This window comes from Cervus canadensis, chromosome 6, assembly GCF_019320065.1.
Source record: "Cervus canadensis isolate Bull #8, Minnesota chromosome 6, ASM1932006v1, whole genome shotgun sequence".
Classification (NCBI taxonomy): domain Eukaryota; kingdom Metazoa; phylum Chordata; class Mammalia; order Artiodactyla; family Cervidae; genus Cervus; species Cervus canadensis.
In genome coordinates this window covers 73,701,157-73,722,656 of record NC_057391.1, presented here as the reverse complement: position 1 = coordinate 73,722,656, position 21,500 = coordinate 73,701,157, and the positions used below count along the sequence as shown (strand labels likewise).

Sequence of the window (21,500 nt, the reverse complement as noted above, 5' to 3'; positions counted from 1 at the left end):
TCTAAAAAGTATTCAAATTAGTTTTTCTATTATATTACTACTCTGATTCAACCTTAAAAGTTCAATTTTAAAATTAAATAATACCAAAGCAATATTTTTATCTTTGAGGTTACATTTTGGTGTTGGTAAAATTATTTAAAAGAAACAGAATCATATTCCTAGGCAAAAATACATAAGAAAAATTTCTGAGAAAAAAAAGATTTTGAAATAACTGTTTTATTTGAATTCATTGTCAGTTTGAACAGCGAAGTGTTATCTATGGAAAAAATATCAAGACAAGCCACTTGTTATCCTAAAGTTTTCAAATAAGCAAAATAATAAATGTGGATTTTGGAGCAATTGTTAAAACAACTGTATTTAATATTCTCCTAGTAATTAAAACATAACTCCAAAGTTTTAAAAAGGTCCAAGAACTTAGATAAAACTTAGCTTTCAATATTTATGTACACAGTACAACACTAAGAAAAATATACTGTCTTAGATAATTCCACATTCCAATCATTAAGGTCTTAATGTTTGATGAATGAGTAGTCTTTTATAGTGGACTTAATGTTTAGCTTTAATTGTTTCCCAGACTTCATAAATGAGTAAACTTTTCAGCTGGAATTTAGTGAAGTCAAACAATAAATCATTCTGTTTTGAAAATATGTAAGATATGGATGAGATTCTTCTACCCAATTTATGTCTTGGTAACTCCATGTTTTCCTTCAGTTGACGATGCAGCTGGCTGGCATTCAATGTATAAACATATAACAAACATTTTATATCTAGAATGTTTTTATAGTTTTTCTTCATGAAGATTTAAGACCTCATTTTTTTAAACTATACAATTAATTATCAGTGACTTTTGACACAAGTCTAAAAATTATATTCAACAGTTAACACTCTGAAGACTGCTAAAAAGGATGTAGCATGGAATGTAAAAGCAACTGCACTACACATTTCAAGAACTGATTGAGATCACTTCCAGTTAAATTCAATAACATTCATAAAACTCACAGAAAAGTTGGAATTGAGGAAGGTAGCTATATCAATCCTTAAATCTGATGACAGTGAAAAAGTCATAGTTTGAAAAATTACCTACAGATTTCTGAAATAAATTTACTGTATAGCCTGATAGCTAAAATCATATCCTACTAAATAAGAAGGAATGTTACTGTTTGCTTTTGATGCCAATAGTGGATCCATCCTATGGAAACTTGAAACTACAAATGACTAACTTTACAGGGAAGAGATATTCTAAGAAAAAGTATCATAGTCATAATTAGGTTTGCTACTCAGTTTACCACACACATGAAAATGTCAGGCAGCAAATAAATATCTAATCCTCTCCCTGGCTCACTGTTTCAGTACTTGGGAAAAATTATAAAAAATAAATACTAAGATACTTCCTCCCTCCCCCAAAGGTTGGCATTAAAACTTTCTATCAGTTTAGATTTGTTTCCAAATATTAGGCAGCAACATTCCAAGTTGAATATGTTTGAAAAATTTTGGAATGATACTAGAGCAAGGAGTTACCCTTGCCTGGACAAGTTAAAAAAAAAAATCCTTTTGGTGATGTCATTTTGTTTTGTTAATCTTGCTGTTTATTGGCCAGAAACACATTCATCCTCTGCATAAATAAATAACTTCATATCTATACACATAAGTATGCTAAAAAATAATTAGTCTACAACAAAGAAACAGAAGTTACAGAAAGTGATACCTATAGCTGTGAGGTAGTAGGCATTCTGAATGAAATTTCTATTGTTGGCCTAATACAACAATTTGTGAAATATCAGGTGATAACTATGTTATAGCCTATTAATTTTTCATTGTAATATCTTACATGCAATTCAACCTTGACAAGCAGAGGGAAATACTGGTTAGTTTTCCCAGATGTACATAGCAGAGCAGGTGTAAGGTGCCAAGGAACTACACTTACTTTTGGTGTCGGGCAGGAAGCTGTAGAAAGGCGAGATGTAGCCTGAGCACGAGGGGATTCCGAAGGAGTGGTACTGAGGGAGGCTGTGTCTCGTGGGAGCACCTGAACGCCACGAGAGATGATGGAGTCTGGAATCTGAACAAGAGGAGCACGTACGGTTTAATATGCTGAAAATACCAATAACACGCAAAATCAATACCCACACCAAATAGTTTTTTTTTTTTTTTTGCAGGGGAGTGGGGTGGGGCGCATATAGTCAATATATAGTCAAAGGTTTGTTTTTCTAGTAGTCATGTATGGATGTGAGAGTTGAACCATAAAGAAGGCTGACTGCTGAAGAATTGAGGCTTTCAAATTGTGGTGGTGGGGAAGACTCCTTAGAGTCCCTTGGGCTTCAAGGAGATCAAACCAGTCAATCCTAAAGGAAATAAACCCCAAATATTCATATGAAGGACTGATGCTGAAGATGTTGTTTCAATACTTTGGCTATCTAATGTGAAGAGCCGACTCACTGGAAGAGACCCTGATGCCGGGAAAGATTGAAGGCCAGAGAAAGGGGTGGCAGAGGATGAGATGGTTGAATGGCATCACTGACTCAATGGACATGAATCTGAGCAAACTCCGGGAGATGGTGAAGGACAGGGAAGCCTGGCATGCTGCAGCCCATGGAGATGCAAAGAGTCAGACACTAAATGACTGAACATCCTTTCCTGCTCAGCTCTCAGATATTTGGTCTCACTTATTGTTAAGTATGAATGCATCCAAAAATTTGGGATAAGGTAGAAACCTTCAGATTCAATATATTTTCTTGGCCAAATAATATTTCATCAAAGCTTTTTTATGAGGCAGTATAGAATTGGAGAGAGGAGTAAAGTGTTTGGCATTCATATACTGGCTCTGCCATTTAACAGCTATTTAATTCCTAGGTATTTTCCATTTCCTTTTCAGATTCATTCTCCACCCTTCTTTACTCTCTCTGCACCAAACTCAACTGTAGAGATAGAATCAACAAGCTATTTTGTGCTCTCTGATTTCTAGCTGGGTCAGGTAACAGGTACTATCAGGAAACAGAAGAGTTGGGGGAGAATAAAGTCTGATATTTATTCTCTTGGCTTCCTCTCTAGCAGGTCACTGTAGGCTGGTTAAGATCAGAGGCCCTGTTAGATGACCTGTGCTTACAGCTCTTTTCTGGATTCCAACTACCTGCTCTCTTTTTTGCCCCATTAGGTCTAGGAGTATTAATGATACCCATTATTACTAGTTCCAGGGTGCTGAATCATATTTTGTTGTTTTCTCTAAAATCTTTCCATGCTTTTATAAATATCATAGTCCTTTATTAAACTCTTCACAATTATCCATTTAGGTACGCTGTGACTTCTGCTGGGATACTGATGGATATAATTTTTAAACTGTCATTTCCTTTATCTAAAAAATGTGGATAAATGATAGCATTTACCTCACCAGATTACTGCTGAAGGCTAAATAAGATAATGCATATAAATTATCTAGCACTTACAAGTAGTTAATACTTAATAAATATTAGCTATTGTTATTATTATGTTATACACTAACAACTAATATAAGTGAACATCACTTCTGTAAAATACAAATGTAGGACAAATACTGTGGATTGTTTGTCTTTAAAATTATTAATACTTATGTTGATTATAAAATTTGTTATTTAGGGCTATGTATAATTTAGTTCATATTCTGGGCTAGTACTAGTGAGTATAGGTCTTTTAATCTCAAAATGACAAGTTGACCACTTCCAAGTTTTATGCACAAGAGGCGAAATATGTATGATGAAAGAATAAGCAATTAACATTCAAAGTATTACTATGTACAAAGAAAAAAACAGCAGCCAGACTTTGTGACTAGAAAGGTGCTCTTTATCTTTACACATCATGTCTTTCTCACAAAGGAAATACTACTTTCACAGGTGCTCTTTTATTTAGTTTCCATACCTACATCCTCAATACCAAAGGTACTGCCACAATTTGTGGGCTTAATTCTTGTGATTTATGAACAATATCTGGGCGGGAATTCTGAGAAGAAAAATGGCTACATTTGCTAGTACACTTAAATACTGAATTGCAATAAATATTTTAAGAAACAGAGGTAGAAGCTCTTCTATAATTTAGAAGAGCTATATATTGCCACTTACATCTAATAAAAGAGGCCAAGTATTGGGAAGAAAAAGGTCAAATGCCCCTACTGTATTTCACATAGCACCATGTTTCTCTCCTTCACAGAAATTACCCACACTTATACTACATTTACATGCGTGCCAGTTTGGTCAATGTCTATCTCTCATACCAGATGCATTGTCATGGTGATGGAACTAAGTGTTTGCTACTACTGTGTGTCCAGTGCCTAATGAAGCATCTGCACAAAGTAGTATACATGTGTGATTTCCAGACTTACATACACACATACACACACACACACACACACACACACACACATACAGTATTCACCTCCACCCCCTCAATAAACAAAAGAGTAGGGAATTTGAGGGAGAAGGTAACTGCGAGGTACAGGGGCTTCCCTGGTGGTGTAGTGGATAAGAAACTGCCTGTCCATGCAGGCGATACATGTTTGATAACTGGTCCAGGAAGATTCCACCTGCCACAAAACAAGTGAGCCTGTGCACCACAATTACTGAGCCTGCACTCTAGAACCAAGGAGTCACAGCTACGGAGCCCACGTGCTACAACCACTGAAGCCTGCGCACGCTAGAGCCTTTGTCCTACAACGAGAGGACACCATGATAAGCGCACACACCACAACTATAGACTAGCCTCCACTCATGTCAACTAGAGAATGCCCACACAGCAATGAAGATCTAGCACAGCCAAAAATAAAAATAAATAAATGAATAAAAATTAAAAATATTCTCAGGTACATACTTTTGGGTTACTATTTTGGAAATATACAATAATTATTGGAAATATGAGTCTGGAGTTAGACTGGACATATACTTCGGGAATTATCATTGAAGGTGGTAGTTTCAGTCATGCAAATATTTCAGGTCATCCAAGGAAAAGATGTAAAAGACCAAAGGTTGATGGTATGAGAGTATTTCAGTTTGGAAGATAAATTATTTGGTCTTCCTATCTTTAAGAAATTGTTAGAGACAAAAGAGGAAAATCAAGACAGAGTAAACATAAGGGAAGAGAAAAGAGAAGAAACTGTTAGGATATATTACAAAATATCAATTATTGGAGACAACAGGAGTAAGATGAGAGCTGAAAAGATGCCCTTGGATCTAGCAATTATATAAGATATACAATTATATAAGATACTGCAAGTAGAGTAAACAAGAAAAAGTAGAAATGAGGAAGCAAGTGGGGATGATAGGCAGTGAAATTTGTGGGGAGAGAAAAAGACATTCACTAATATTCTCTTCTTTGGTGCTTGGATTTAAGATCTCTTTGACAAGAAAAGGGGGAAATACAAGTGGGAAAGATCTCTCTAGGAAAGTCATGAACATCTGGAATAAATGCACTAATGAATGAGCATGGAGGATAACTAAGGCATTGGCAAAGGAATTCTCAACCATCATTGTGAATTCTTACAATAATAAATAAATAAAATAAATAATGGAAGTCCATTATTCTGTTGCAGAGTGCTCGTAATTTTTCCTTTTTAGAGACATTATGAATGACTTTTGTTCATGTATCATAATTCCCATATGCATTAATTCTAGGATATACACAGTCAGAAACAGAACTGCTGGTTGCTGGCTGTGAATATCTTCAACAAATTCCCAATTGGTTAAGCCAATTTAAAAGTCTATCAAGAGAAAACAGTAACAATTTGTCTTACTTCACAAGTTAGCTCTACCTAGTATTGTCAGTAATATTTTTTTCAAATGTGATAGACAGTAAAAATATCTTAAAGTGGCTTTCTTCTTCCCTCATTGTTAATAAGAGTAAACACTTTTTCATATGTTTACCAGCCATTTAGATGTTCTCTTTTGTAAAGTTCCTATTCAATCTTTCACCCAATTTTCCCCTTATTGAGTCATTCTTTTTATTTAATTATTACATTTCTGTACCTATTCTGGATAGCAAGTCTTTTATCAGCTTTATATGGTATAAATATCTATTCCTACTATGCAGCTTGCCTTCCAATTTCATCATGTATTCTGATGAACAGAATATTTTAATTTTTATTAAATTTTACTGATAGATAGTTAGCTATTAGATAGTTAGAAAACAAATCAACATTTTCCTTTATAGTTGGTGGGTTTTGTATCTTAAAAGGAAAACTTCCCGAGTGACCTCAGTAGAAAGGTGGAGTAGGTAACGGCAACAGCCCATCCCTCACTAAAGAAGGAAATAAACTAACAAAAACTGTCAGAATCAACTTTATCAGAAATTGATAAACTAATCAAGTTTACAGCAGCCAAGTGAATGCTTAATGCACAAAACTCCCAAATGACTCCCTACTACATAGCTCAGTGATGGCAGTGAAGATGACAGAGTCCACAACTCTGGTGAAGGTTCTGGGTACTGAAGGGGAAACAAACCTTGTTCTCAAGAGTGATGGCTGTTTGTTTCAACATTTCTGGTGGCTCACTGAAGGATATTCTCAAAGACCTGCCTTTATTTCCCCTATTTTGGAACTCCCAAATGGCTCAGGCAGCTAATGGAGGAGTTGTTGATGCTGTTCAGTTTCTCAGTCGTGTCCAACTCTTTGCGACCCCATGGACTGCAGCACACCAGGCTTCCCTGGCCATCACCATCTCTGGGAGCTTGCTTAAACTCATGTCCATTGAGTTGGTGATGCCATCCAATCATCTTGTCCTCTCTTGTCCCCTTCTCCTCCTGCCTTCAATCTTTCCCAGTATCAAGGTCTTTTCTAATGAGTTGGCTCTTTGCTTCAGGTGGCCAAAGTATTGGAGCTTCAGCTTCAGTCCTTCCAATGAATACTCAGGACTGATTTCCCTTAGGATTGACTGGTTTAATCTCCTGGCAGTCCAAGGGTCTCAAGAGTCTTCTCCATCACCACAGTTCCTAAGCAACAATTCTTCGACATTCAGCCTTCTTTATGATCCAACTCTCACATTTATTCATGACTACTGGAAAAACCATAGCTTTGATTAGACGGAACATTGTTGGCAAAGTAATCTCTCTGCTTTTTAATATGCTGTCTAGGTCTTTTCTTCCAAGGAGAAAGCGTCTTTTAATTTCATAGCTGCAGTCACCATCTGCAGTGATTTTGGAGCCCAAGAAAATAAAGTCTCTTACTGTTTCCACTGTTTCCCCAACTATTTGCCTCGAAATGATGGGACCAGATGCCATGATTCGTTTTTTGAATGTCGAGTTTTAGGCCAGCCCTTTCACTCTCCTCTTTCACCTTCATCAAGAGGCTCTTTAGTTCCTCTTTGCTTTCTGCCATAAGGGTTATCTGCATATCTGAGGTTACTGATATTTCACCTGGAAATTTTGATTCCAGCTTGTGCTTCATCCAGCCTGGCATTTCACATGATGTAATTTGCAAAGAAGTTAAATATGCAGGGTGACAATATACAGCCTTGACGAACTCTTCTCAATTTGGAACCAGTCCATAGTTCCATGTCCGGTTCTAACTGTTGCTTCTTGACCTGCATACAAGTTTTGGGGGCAGGTAATGTAGTCTGGTATTTCCATCTCTCTTAAGAATTTTCCATAGTTTATTTTGATCCACAAAGTCAAAAACTTTAGCATAGTCAATGAAACAAAAGTAAACGTTTTTCTGGAACTCTCTTGTTTTTTCTAGGATCCAGTGGATGTTGGCAATTTGATCTCTGGTTCCTCTGCCTTCTCTAAATCCACCTTGAATATCTGGAAGTTCTCAGTTCAAGTACTATTCAAGCCTAGCTTGGAGAATTTTGAGCATTACTTTGCTAGCGTGTGAAATGAGTGCAATTGTGCGGTAGTCTGAACATTCTTTGGCATGGCCTTTCCTTGGGATTTTCATGAAACTGACCTTTTTTGTCTTGTGGTCACTGCTGAGATTTCCAAATTTGCTGGCATATTGGATGCAGCACCCTCACAGCATCATCTTTTAGGATTTGAAATAGCTCAACTGGAATTCCATCACATCCACTAGCTTTGTTTGTCGTGATGCTTCCTAAGGCCCACTTGACTTTGGACTCTGGCTACAGGTGAGTGACCACACCATCATGGTTATGTGTATAGTTCTTCTGTGTATTCTTGCCACCTCTTCTTAATATCTTCTGCTTCTGTTAGGTCCATACCATTTCTGTCCTTTATTGTGCCCATCTTTACATGAAATGTTCCCTTGGTATCTCTGATCTTGTTGAAGAGATCTCCAGTCTTTCCCTTTCAATTGTTTTCCTCTATTTCTTTGCACTGATCACTGAGGAAGGCTTTCTTTTCTTCCCTTGCTATTCTTTGGAACTCTGCATTCAGATGGATATATCCTTCCGTTTCTCCTTCGCCTTTGCTTCTCTTCTTTTCTCAGCTATTTGTAAGGCTTCCTCAGACAACCATTTTGCCTTTTTGCATTTCTTTTTCTTGGGGATGGTTTTGATCATGGCCTCCTGTACAATATTACGAACCTCTGTTCATAGTTCATCAGGCACTCTGTCTATCAGATCTAATCCTTTTAATCTATTTGTCACTTCCTCTGTATAATTGTAAGGGATTTGATTTAGGTGATATCTGAATGGCCTACTGGTTTCCCCTACTTTCTTCAAGTCTGAATTTTGCAGTAAGGAGGAGAGGGTAACCAAAAAATCAATGCCAAATATATTAGTCACTGCTGTCGGGGTAAAGGACAAAATGTGAAACAAATAACAGAATAATACCTCAAAAACCTGGGAGGGAAGGCCATGTAATGCACTTTGAAAAGTTCACAGATATTCTTGAGTATATGGGAAGTCACGATTATGCCCAAGGCCAGGCATATCCTTAGAAAATGTCAACTCTTGCTGAGCTAAAGATTTTGACCAAGCAGGAAGTGAAGATTAGTCAGAGTAGTAAACTGCCTACCTGAGTGTTGAAGGTGTGTTAAAATATATACAAAAAGCTCATATGCAATGAATGGGAGATTTTCTTTTCTGTATGTACATATTTTCTGGGCATTTAAGGAAATTATGTAAAATCACTAACTGACCATGAAGCTAATAGAAAAGAGACTTTACTGGTCACACACAACAATGAATAACAGACTTGACAAAAGTAGTTCAGGTAAGTTAATCAACAATTTTAACAGGTAACAATAACATACCCTGGGGAGGAAAGATAATTTTATTTTCAGAGTTGCTACTAATAATATTCACAGGGTTCAGTTTTCAAGAAAAAAAATATAAGGCATGCATAGAAACAAGGAAGTATGACCTGTGTATAGCAAAAGAGAAGAAAAACAGAGACTGTCCTTGAGAAACTGCAGACACTGGGCTAACGAGGCAAATTTTTAAATTAAGTATTTAAAATATATTCAAAGAGCTAAAAGCAACCTGGAAAAGAACAAAAGAAAGCATGGTAATGATATATAACCAATAGGCAATATCAATAAAGAGGTAGAAATCATAAAAAGAAGCCAAATAGAAATTCTAAAGTTGAAAAGTGTAACTAAAATAAAAAATTCACCAGAGGGATTCAGTATCAGATTTGAGGAAGAAGAAGAAAAAAAATCAGTGAACAGAAGAGTAGAAATAAAGAAAAATGAACAAGGTTTAAGAAACCTATGGGACACTAACAAGTCTACCAAGGTATGCATAATGAGAATCCTGTGGAGAAGAGAGAAAGTGACAGAGAAAGTATTTAAAAAAATATTGTCTAAAACTTTCAAATTTGATGAAATACATGAATCTACACATTCAAGACACTCAGAGGCCCCCAGTTGGCTTCACTAAAAATTTTATAAAATATTTAAAGAAGCATTAACATAAATCCTTCGCAAACTCTCCTAGAAAAGAGAAGGAAAGGTTTTGTACTACGTGGTCAGTTTGCCCTGATACCAAAGACAAATAAAGATGACACAGGAAAAGAGTATTACAAGCCAATATCCAATGGATAGGGAAGCCTGGCATGCTGTAGTCCATGGGGCTGCAAAGAGTCAGACATGACTGAGAGACTGAACTAACTATCCTTTATGAATATAGATGTTTGGCAAACATTCTAAATAAAATATTATTAAATTGAAGCTAACAGCATATTAAAAGTATCATATACTATGACCAAGTGGGATTTATTTCATGAATCTAGGGGTGACCCAACAGAATAATCTATGTGTAATATAACAATGTATAATACAAAATATTAATAGGATGAAAAAATCCACAAGATCCAAAATTCCAAATGATATAGAAAAAGCCTTTGACAAAATAGAACACCTTTTCATAATAAAGATACTCAGAAGACTAGGAATAACTTTCCAAACCTGATAAACAGCCTCTATGAAAACCCCATAACTAATATCCTACTTAATGAAAGACTGATAGTTTTCTTTAAGATCAAGCTCAAGGATGTCTGTACTCATCACTTATTTTCAACAATACTAGAAGTTCTAGCTAGGGAAATCATGCAAGAAAAAGAAATAAAAGGCATCTGAATTCGAAAGGAAGAAGTAAGATCATCTCTACTCATCAGTTCAGTTCAGTCTCTCTTCATGTCTGACTCTTTGCAACCCAATGGACTGTAGCATGCCAGGCTTCCCTGTCCATCACCAATTCCCAGAGCTTACTCAAACTCATGTCCGTTGAGTCAGTGATGCCACTATATAAATATATACACACATATATACATATATATGTTATATATATTATATGTGTGTATATATACACATACATACATAGTTTTTCCACAGAAAGAAATACTTGAAGTAATAAATTCAGCAAAGTTGTAGGATACATGAGGAACACACCAAAATCAGGTGTATTTGCACTAACAGTGAAAATTTCAAAAAGAAAATTAAGAAAGCAATGCCATCTACAACAGAATCAAAAAGGATAACACAATAAGGAACAAACTTAACCAAGATGGTACAAGAATTATACACCAAATCTTACCAAACATAAGAAGACATAAATAAATGGAAAGACATATATTAAGATTGTAATACTATCCAAAGGGAATTACAAATTCAATACAATCTTTATCAAATTCAAACAGAAATTTTTGGAGAACTAGAAAAGCCAACCTAAAACTCACATGGAATCTCAATGGACTCCACATAGCGAAAATAATCTTGAAAAATAAAGTTGGAAAACTCATACTTTTCAATTTCAAAACTTACTTCAAAGGTGCAGTAATCAAAACAGTGCAATGCTGCCATAAGGACAGACACACAGATCAATGGGATGCAATTGGAAGTAATGAAATAAATCCTTCATAATTTTATAGTTGACCAATTTTTGACAAAAGTGCTAAGATAATAGAAAAGAATGATCTTTTCAACAAATTCTGCCAGAACAACTAGATATCCACATTTATAAATGAAGTACTCTTTCCTCACACTATATACAAAAATTATCTCAAAATGGATCAAAGACCTAAATGTAAGAGCTAAAAACAGTAAAATTCTCAGAAGAAAACACAGAGGGATAAATGTCCTTTACTTTGGATTTGATAGCTGATTCTTAGATATGATACCAAAAGCATAGAGAGAAAAGAAAATTTAGGCAAACTGGACATCATCAAAACAAACAGTTTTGTACATCACAGGACATTATCACGAAAGGTTGAAAAGACAATCAATAGGATGGGAGAAAATATTTGCAAACCATATGTCTGACAATAGTTTAGTATCCAGAATACACAAAGAATAATTACAATGGAACAACAAAATATAACTCATTAGTACAATACCTCATTTTAAGAAACGAGTGAAATGACTTGAATAGACATTTCTCTGAAGATGATATAGAAATGGTCAACAAGGAACATGAAAAGATGTTCATTATCATTAGTAATTAGGAAAATGCAAATCAAAACCACAATGAGATACTTAACACCCACTCAATGGCTCTGATAGCTTAAAAAAGGAAAATAAAAAACGTTGTTGAATATGTGGAGAAAATAAAAACCTCATACATTTCTATTAGATTTGTAAAATGTTTCAGCTCTGTGAAAAACAATCTGATGGTTCCTCACAAAGTTAAACATAGAATTACCATATGATTCAACAATTCTATTCAAGGTGTATAACCAAAAGAATTAAAAATTGATTTTCAAACAAATGCGTCTACACAGATGTTGACAGCAGCATTATTTTAATAACCAAAAAGTGGAAACAACTAAAATGTTTATCAACTCATCAGTGGCTAAACAACATGTGGTATACCTATACAATGGAATATTTTACAGCTATAAAGCAGAGTACTGATAATGCTACAACACAGATGAACCTTAAAAACATATTGTGAAGTGAAAGAAGCTAGATATGAACAGTCGCAGATTGCATGATTCCACTCATGTGTAATGCTGAGAGTGGGCAAATACATAACCAGTACGCAAATTAGTTGCTGATAGGGGATGGGAGGTAGGGGTATGGGTAGTGACTACTTACTGGGTGTGGTATTTTTGAAGGGTGGTAAAATATTCTGGAGTTAGCAGTGAGGCTTGCACACACTATAAATGTACTAAAAGCCATTGAATTGTACATCTAAAAATGGTGAATTTTACTTCAATTATATTGAAAGAGAAATCCTTCCCTAATCCATTGCTAAGCTAACTCACTTCAGTTGTGTCTGACTCTTTGTAGCCCTAAGGCCTGTCCTGCCAGGCTCCTCTGTCCATGGGATTTCCCAGGCAAGAATACTGGAGTGGGTTGCCATTTCCTTCTTCAGGAAATCTTCCCAACTCAAGGATCAAACCTGCATCTCTTATGTCTCCTGTATTTGTAGGCAGGGTCTTAACCACTAGCGCCACCTGGGAAGTCCCTGATCCGTTACAAGATTTTGTCCTATATAAATCTATGAAAGCTTTATAGTTCTGTCTTTCATATTTAGGTCTCTGAAAAAATTAGAATTGATTCTTGGGTATTGTATGGGATAAGAGATCAGTTTCACTTTTTTTTTCCATAAGGACAACTTGTGGTCCCAGCACCATTTTTTGAAAAAAGAGCTTCTTCATTAATATGTGGTACAAATTCTGTTATATACCAAGTGTCCATGTGTTGGTATTTTTCAGGCTTCTCTTCTGTTTCATTGATCAAAGTGTTAATTCTTGCACCAGTAATGTACTACTTTATATATCATTTTAAGCCTTGCTATTTATAGAGCAGATCTTCTCACTTTATTCTTTTCTTATTCAAAGAGTATCTTGGTTATTTTTGATCCTTTGCACTTTCTGTTCTGTATAAATTTTAGAAACAGCTTGTCACTTTTCTCTCTCCTCTTAATTAAATACACACAAACACACACACACACACCATGTACAGACTGTTAGGATTTTATTTACTACCTTTGTACAGAAAAAGATAATAAAGTTTTAAAGGATACCCCTCTAATTTACTAAAAAGCATTTACTTCTGGGGGTGTGTGAACACAAATGAGAAAGAGATGCGAGGATGATTCAGGTGGATGCTAACGTTACCTATATTTCACCTGCATGTTTTAATAAAAAGAATGTACTCATGTATTACTGTACGGTAAAAAAGTTTTAGTAATGAAAATTCTGGGAGGGATGTTTGAAAAATTAAGAAGTGGTCAATGTGCTCACCAGCTAGGGAGAACTCAAAAAAACAAGCATAATGTATTGTACAGAGTTGATAGTGAATAATTTTTTCTTTGATAATAAAGAAGTTGAAGAAGCCAATAACAGAATTACAGGCTCTCTTGAGATAGAAGGAATAGAATACAATATTAACTCAGAAAAATAGTTTAAGCAGAAAGGACAGTTGTTTAGCCTTGGTGATCTCTATTTTAATATAATAAGCAAGAGCGAATAGGGGAAATGAGGAAATAAAAAAAAAGTAAAGCTCTAAAAATGGCAATTGTTACAGCCACAATAGAGAACAGTATGGAGATTCCTTAAAAAACTGGCAAGAGAACTACCATATGACCCCAGAATTCCACTACTGGGCACATACCTTGAGAAAACCAAAACTGAAAGAGGCACATGTACTCCAATGTTCGTGGCAGCACTATTTACAACAGCTAGGACATGGACGCAACCTAGCTGTCCATCAACAGATGAACGGATAAAGAAGTTGTGAGATGTGTGTGTGTATATATACACACATATATATGCTCCCAATAGCATATTACTCAGCCATAAAAAGAACACATTTGAGTCAGTCCTAATGAGGTGGATGAACCTTGAGCCTGTTATACAGAGTGAAGCAAGTCAGAAAGAATAAAACAAGTATCATATATAAACGCATATATATGGAATCTAGAAAGATGGTACTGATGAACCTATCAGCGAGGCAGCAATGGAGACACAGACTAGAGGACAGACTTATGGACACAGTAGGGGAAGGAGAGGGTAGGAGAAACTGAGAGAGTAGCGTGGAAACATATAAATTACCTGTGTAAAATAGGTAGCCAGTGGAAATGTGCTGCAGGGAGGTCAAAGCAGGTGCTGCGTGACAACATAGGAGGGTAGGATGGGATGGGAGGCAAGAGAGTGTCAGGCGGGGGGGCATATGTATACCCATGGCTAATTCATGTTGATGTATGGCAGAAACCAACACAGTATTGTAAAGCAATTATCCTCCTGGTAAAATTAAAAAAAAAAAGGAATCAGTAAGAGATGAATTGAAAGCCTTGCTAACTAGTAGGGTTCCACTTAGAGCAAGCAGAATTTGTAGTGGGTAAGTCAGTACAAATAAAGAGAAATGTCAAGTAACTTCCAAAAGAGATAACATTCTTACTTTTAAGAGCACTCATCTGTATTCCTATTATCTTACGCAACTGAGAACATAGGGGAAACAATTTGCTTCAGTTGATATCAAATCCTGTGTAGACAGGTACTGTAACTTCAACTGTGAACTACTAAACAACAGAATTCTCCTCATGAAGGGAAATTATAATCGGAATACCTATTTTCTTAGGATCTGATTATTTCTAGTTATGTAGGTATTCTGTTCTAAAGCTGTTTTCACTGATTGGGCAAACACTTCTAAAAAAAGAAATGGATAATTATATTATCAAAACTGGAGTACCTAGCCAAAAATTCATTTCCTTTATAAACTCTGTCTTTTGAATTGCTAGTAAGACTATCAACAAACACACAACTTTGTATCTTGATGCTAGAGAAATTCTTAAGTGAGCATACATTTTCCCTTTCAATCACTGTTTTTACCACCTAATATTTTTATTTTGATAAAATATTTAAACTTACAGAAAAGTTGCAAGACTAATACAGTAGAAGACCTGTTATCTGGATTAAATTTTGGGTAGCTAGTGATCAAACTTATGTCTTTCCAGAGCTTCTAATACTGGTCAGAATACCAATTAAAGTTCTATGATTAAGCGCTATGAAAATTTTACTAAAGAATAAAATTATCAAACCAGAGTATCTTGAGTTCTGTAAGGTATTTGACAAGACATATATCTGACAAGAATTCAAAAAGTTATTGGAACAAGGTAGACAAAGTGGCTTTTGATGGGCTGTAAGAGAAATATGTCAGCTGGTTAAGCAACTAACCAATAGGCTTTCTGGTAGCATGTGAAATAGTCTATCCTAAAAAAATGTTCTGTAAGTGACTTGAGTGACATGATTAACGTATTTGCATTATTAACGTAAAATATCAGATGTCTTACACAGATTCTGAAAAAGTCTCCTTGGGGTGGGCTGATTAGTTAAATGTAGCAAAATGAAATTCAACAAGAATATATGTGAGGACCTCGATTTTGATTAAAATCAATGGTGTAAAAAAAAAAAACCCACAAGAATTTATGATTCATATTTATAAAGAAAAGCCACATTTTATGATTTTGTTTAGACAGAGACCTTATGAAGTAATAGACATTTTGAAATAAATGTAAAAATTTAAATATTCATGAGTTTGTTTCTTAACAATTATTTACACCTACTAAAATTATTTAGGATTGTTGTTGTTCTTAATGGTCTTAATCAGAGTTTTTATTATAACATGTCATTCCATATAAATTTGCCTTCCAGGAAAATAAAAATGTATAATCTTGCTGATACCTGCATTCCAGTATCAATTTCCAATTGTGTATTTGTCTAAAATTCTTAGAAAAATGTCTGCTACATAATCAGCATTTAAAAGCTGTCTATTATCATTATTACTATAGCTGCTTAATATATTTGCTTAGTATAGGGACAGAATATGTTATTTGTTTATCTCATGGAAAAGTTCTTATAAATCATGGGGAATGCTAAATACATTTTGGCTTTTTATGTCTTAAGAACTTAGCTGGATGATGTTTCATATTTTTTCATAAAATATAGTTAACATATTCATACAGGGTATATACACTATAAGTCAAACTGTGTCAGATGTCAGTTCAGCTCAGTTCAGTTGCTCAGTCATCTGACTCTTTGCAACCCCATGGACTGCAGCACACTAGGGTTCCCTGTCCATCACCAACTCCTGGAGCTTATTCAAACTCACGTCCATTGAGGCAGTGATGCCATCCAACCATCTCATCCTCTGTCGTCCCCTTTTCCTCCAGCCTTCAATCATTCCTAGCATCAGGGTCTTTTCAAATGAGTCAGTTCTTCGCATCAGGTGGCCAAAGTACTGGAGTTTCAGCTTCAGTATCAGTCCTTCCAGTGAATACTCAGGACTGATTTCCTCCAGGATTAATGATATAAACTAAGAGATGTGATCCTTGTCTCATGGGTGTTATAGATAACATATACAGAAATCAAAGTGAAAGTTTTGCTCAGTGATGTTCAAATCTTTGTGACCCCATGGACTGCAGCTGCCAGACCCTTCTGTCCATGGGCTTCTCCAAGCAAGAACACTGGAGTGGGTTGCTATTTCCTTCTCCAGTGGATCTTCCCAACCCAGGGACTGAACCCAGGTTTTTTGCATTGCAGGTGGATTCTTTATCATCTGAGCCACTAGGGAAGTCCCACAGAAATCAAACACAAGAATAATATATAGTTGTAAATTGTGGTAAGTGTTATAAAGGAAAATAACAAGGTGTTATGACAGAGAATAACGAGAAAAATTTAGATCACAGGAGGCAGATTAGCAAAGTCTTTCTGTGATTAATGAGACACTGAAACTGGAACAGAAAGGATAAACAGAAGTTAGCCAGGCAAAGAGTGGGGTTAAGAACTTCCAGGCAGTGGTAACAGCATGTTCCCAGAGCCAAGAAAAAGCTGGATGTAAACTTAGTGAGCAATGGGGAGAGGGAGAGAGACGGTAACAGAAGGACCTAGAAACAGATCATGTAGAATCTAGCAGAACAGAAACTATCTAATGCCAAGGCTTGAGCTGTTAAAGTACAGTGCATGCTATTTCCCAGGTTTGAAAAAGTCTATGAACTTTATTTTACTATAACTCCCTACTTACTTTATTGATAATAGCAATCTTTTTGAAAAAACCATAAGAACATACATTTTTTACCCAAATAATGATTACTACAAGTTTATAACAAATATATACACAAGCAGTCCACAATATTACTCAATGGTCAATGTTAGGAAAAAAACAATTGGCATCCTAATAAATCAATCCCTATATTGACATCTATAGTAGGAATATAAAAACTTCTTGGTTTTTTCAATTCAAATTTTGAGAAACTCAAACATTTATTACTAAAGATCACATAATCTTCTAAAAAATCCCACTATGTGGCATCCATATGAATAGAAACAAATAAGTATAAAAAAGCACACTAAGCCCATGGACATCTTGAACAGAAATATTATTCAATTCTGTAAATATCCATGCATTACTGAATTCCTTTCATATGCCAACAAAAATTGTGAAAGACTCTGAAGTGGGCAAAAATATTATTAGGTGTCTTGTGTAGTAGACCATTTTGAATTATCTGTACTCTTCAGTCTTTTAGATATTTTACAAATCTAAGTTGTAAAAAACTGAGAGTAATGTAAAAAGTTTTTCTCCAAGTGATTCTTTTTCACTAGGGAAGTACAATGTACTGCCACATTCAATTTACCTTAATGGACCTAACATTCCAGGTTCTTATGCAATGTTGTTCTTTATGGCATCAGACTTTACTTTCACCACCAGACACACCCACAACTGAGAGTTATTTCTGCTTTGGCCCAGCTGCTTCATTCTTTCTGGAGCTATTAGTAGTTGCCCTCCACTCTTCCCCAGTAGCATATTGGACACCTTTCAAGCTGGGGGGCTCACCTCCTGGTGTCACATCTTTTTGCCTTTTCATATAGTTCATGGGGTTCTTGTGGCAAGAATATGGACTGGGTTGCCATTTCCCTTCTCCAGTGGGCCACGTTTTATCAGAACTCTTCACTATGACCCGTCTGTCTTAGGTGGCCCTGCATGGCATGGCTCATAGCGTCACTGAACTATGCAAGCTCCTTCACCACGACAAGGCTGTGATCCATGAAGGGGAATTATCCTTAGTATTTCCCAAAATACAGAAACTGAATCTCTAATACTTCAAATATGCTAGACTTAAAAAAATCTACTAGAAAATAATTCGTAAATATTTTAAAAATCCAAGTTCATATAATTAGGGTAAATCTTTGGCAAATATGATAAGCTTAAATAATTGTAGTTTAAAGACGGTCTTAAAATTTTTTATATGTTAAATATAAGTATATATTTTGTTTTGCGTGGGCTACTTTCCCTAAACACATAGAGGTTTACTGACTGAACAAGCTCAAATTACTCCTAAATTACATGTCAGGTTGAATGTAATTTCCATGATCTTTAAGTAACAAACTTTGGATTGATATTAAAGTAATTAATGGATAATCATTAGAAATCTGGATAATTTTTAAATAAGAATTAGGAGACATCGATTACTAATAATAAATAAAAATTTTTACTGTGGTGAAATATATGTAACAAAGTTTACCACTTTAATCAGGGTACAATGAAATGGCATTAAACAAATACACAATGTAATGCAAACATCACCACTATTCACCACTTTCATCATCCCAAAAAGAAATTTCCTAACTTTTAAACAGTAACTGCCCACTCCCTGTTTTCATCTATCTTATTTTCTGTCTCTATGAATTTTGACTATTATGAGTACCTCAAGTAAGTGAATTCATATAATACTTTTCCTTTTATTTCTGGCTTATTAAATTCAGCATAATGTTTTCAAGTTTCATCCATGCTGCAGCATATATCAGAACTTCCTTTCTTCTATGGTTGAATATTTCTATTATATGTATATATTTTGGTTATTCATTCATTTGCCAATAGATATTTGGGCTATTCCCATTTTTTGGCCATTATAAATAAAGCTGCTATAAACAGGAGTCCTTGCTTTCAATTCCTTTGGGTATATAAAGAATGGTAGAATTGCTGCATCACATGGTTAACTTTTAGAACCACAAAAGTGTTTTTCACTGTGGTGGCACCGTTTTATACTCCTTCCAGCAAAAAAAAAATGCACAAGGGTTCCAATTTCTTCAGATTCTCTGCCTTATTTGCCTCTACTTATTTTCCGGGTTATTTGCCGGACAAGGGTGGTGGTGGTGGTGAATAAAACACCTAAATGGATATACAGTGGTCTCTTATCCAGGTTTTGAATTGCAGTTTCCTAATGACTAGTGATATTGAGTATCTTTTTGTGCATGTTTCTATTTGTATACATTCCTTGGAGAAATGTCTATTTAAATCCTTCACTCATGTTTCAATTGGGTCCCCCCCACCCTTTTTTTTTTGCTACTCAGTTGCAGGAATTCTTATATTCTAGACACTAATCCTTTCTCAAATGTGTTTTGGAAATATTTTCTTTCATTCTGTTAGTGGTCTTCTCTCTGACAGTATCCTTCAATGTACAAAAGTCCTTAAGTTGATAAAGTCCAATTTATCTATTTTTCTTTTGTTGTACTGATTATTAATCATTATTTTAAGTTTATATACCTTTGCCTATTTTTATTTTTTATATAAATTGTAAAAATTTTCGTCATGTTTATGAACATGCTCCTTTTTGCCACTTTAACAAGCAGTAAGAGGACTTCATGTTGCTGTAGAAAATTATACATGTTCATGAGCTTTGTTGTCTGTTAAAATATGCATGTCAGACAGTTCTTAATTACTTACCCCAAGTTTTCTCTGTGAAATAGAAAAGACTTACTTTCACTAAAAGTATACCAAAACAAGTTGCTGAGCAACTGTGATAGAGATATGCAACTGAGCATGTGTTTTTATTTTTTTAACAAAACAAACCAACAAACAAAAAAACACTGCTCTAAAGCAGCAGTCCTGAAACTTTTTGGTCTCTGAGCCCCTTTACAATAACTATCAATATTTACTGAATTAGAAATCGAAACAAAATTTTACAAATATTAATTCATTTGAAAAAAGCAATGATCAACCTGTTGCATGTTAAATAAATATCATACTATTGTGAAGATAGTTTTCGTAATGTGAGTCATCTGAAAAAGGACTGTAGTCCTAAAGCAAAATATCAATTTGTTCCAGAATATTTGAAAAAACATAACAAATGATACAACTTGGAAAGTGAAGATTATTTCCTTCGATTTGTAATGCCTGAAAATAAGTTACAAAATGTGTTAAAATATATATTCCCCTGAAACAAAGTTCACTTAGTTTTGATGGGCTTCTTTCCTTGGCTTACTGATGAGTGCTTTTACCTACTATCTATGTAATCTGCATAGACGGCAGAAATTCAGTGTCTTACCGGAATAATTTTCTTTGCTACATGTTAATTTTGTTATATGCTTGGGTTCTTAAGCAGAAAAAGAAAAAAAGCTTCCTCAGTTATGAAAGAGTTAATTCTTAACAACTGTGTACCTTTTGTGCTTTTATTTTATAGTCATTTTGATTTTAAAAGGCCTAAAAATTATTTCTCAGGCATCCATGATCCTATCTTAAATCAAGTATCCAAATTTCCTCTGACAACTCAAAGTCAAATCTTAAGTATAGAACAAACTATTAAAAATTTTCAGAATATCTTTCACTTAAAACTATCTTTGAGATTTCCTGGCAGGCACCTAGAAGTCACAAAAAGTTCTTTTAGCACAGATATATTGGTGAAAGATATAATTAGACTTGTTTGATGAGTTACAACTATAAATTTCATGGAAAGTTGCTGTGTCGAAAGAAAAGCCCAGTCTTCTCTTGGTTAAGTTTATATAAGCAAACTGCTTTTAACCATTTCATTAATTTTGTGCTTTGTGTAAAGTCCTTAGATAACTGTCAATTCCTCACAGACCCTAATATTTTTACTCTAAGGTAATATACTGCTTAAGACTCTTGAAAGAAATGTATTCCACCCCTCAATAGAGAATTTTACTCTCTTCCATTCTGATATTACTGGTAACAGTTAATAACTCCAGCTATTAAGTTCTTGTTATCTACAGATGGATTGTGAGGCTTACCTCAAAGTTATGCGATAAGCTGCAGACCAGAGCTTGTACATTTACCAAAGAAGGACAGTTTTATAAGCCTCATGGAAAGAACTGTACCAGATACTTTTAGCTACTGACACTTCAAAGAA

The 21,500-nt window shown here is 35.0% G+C and overlaps 1 protein-coding gene across 8 annotated transcripts in view; it reads right to left on the bottom strand.

Annotated features, from left to right (window-relative positions):
• Positions 1-21,500, bottom strand: part of GPHN (gephyrin) — a 524,662-nt gene that overhangs the window by 197,721 nt on the left and 305,441 nt on the right. For all 8 annotated transcript variants that reach the window (XM_043472320.1, XM_043472318.1, XM_043472321.1 and 5 more), the window contains one exon: positions 1,925-2,059. In XM_043472320.1, the coding sequence (XP_043328255.1) occupies positions 1,925-2,059 (135 nt within the window). The remainder of the gene's footprint in view (positions 1-1,924; positions 2,060-21,500) is intronic.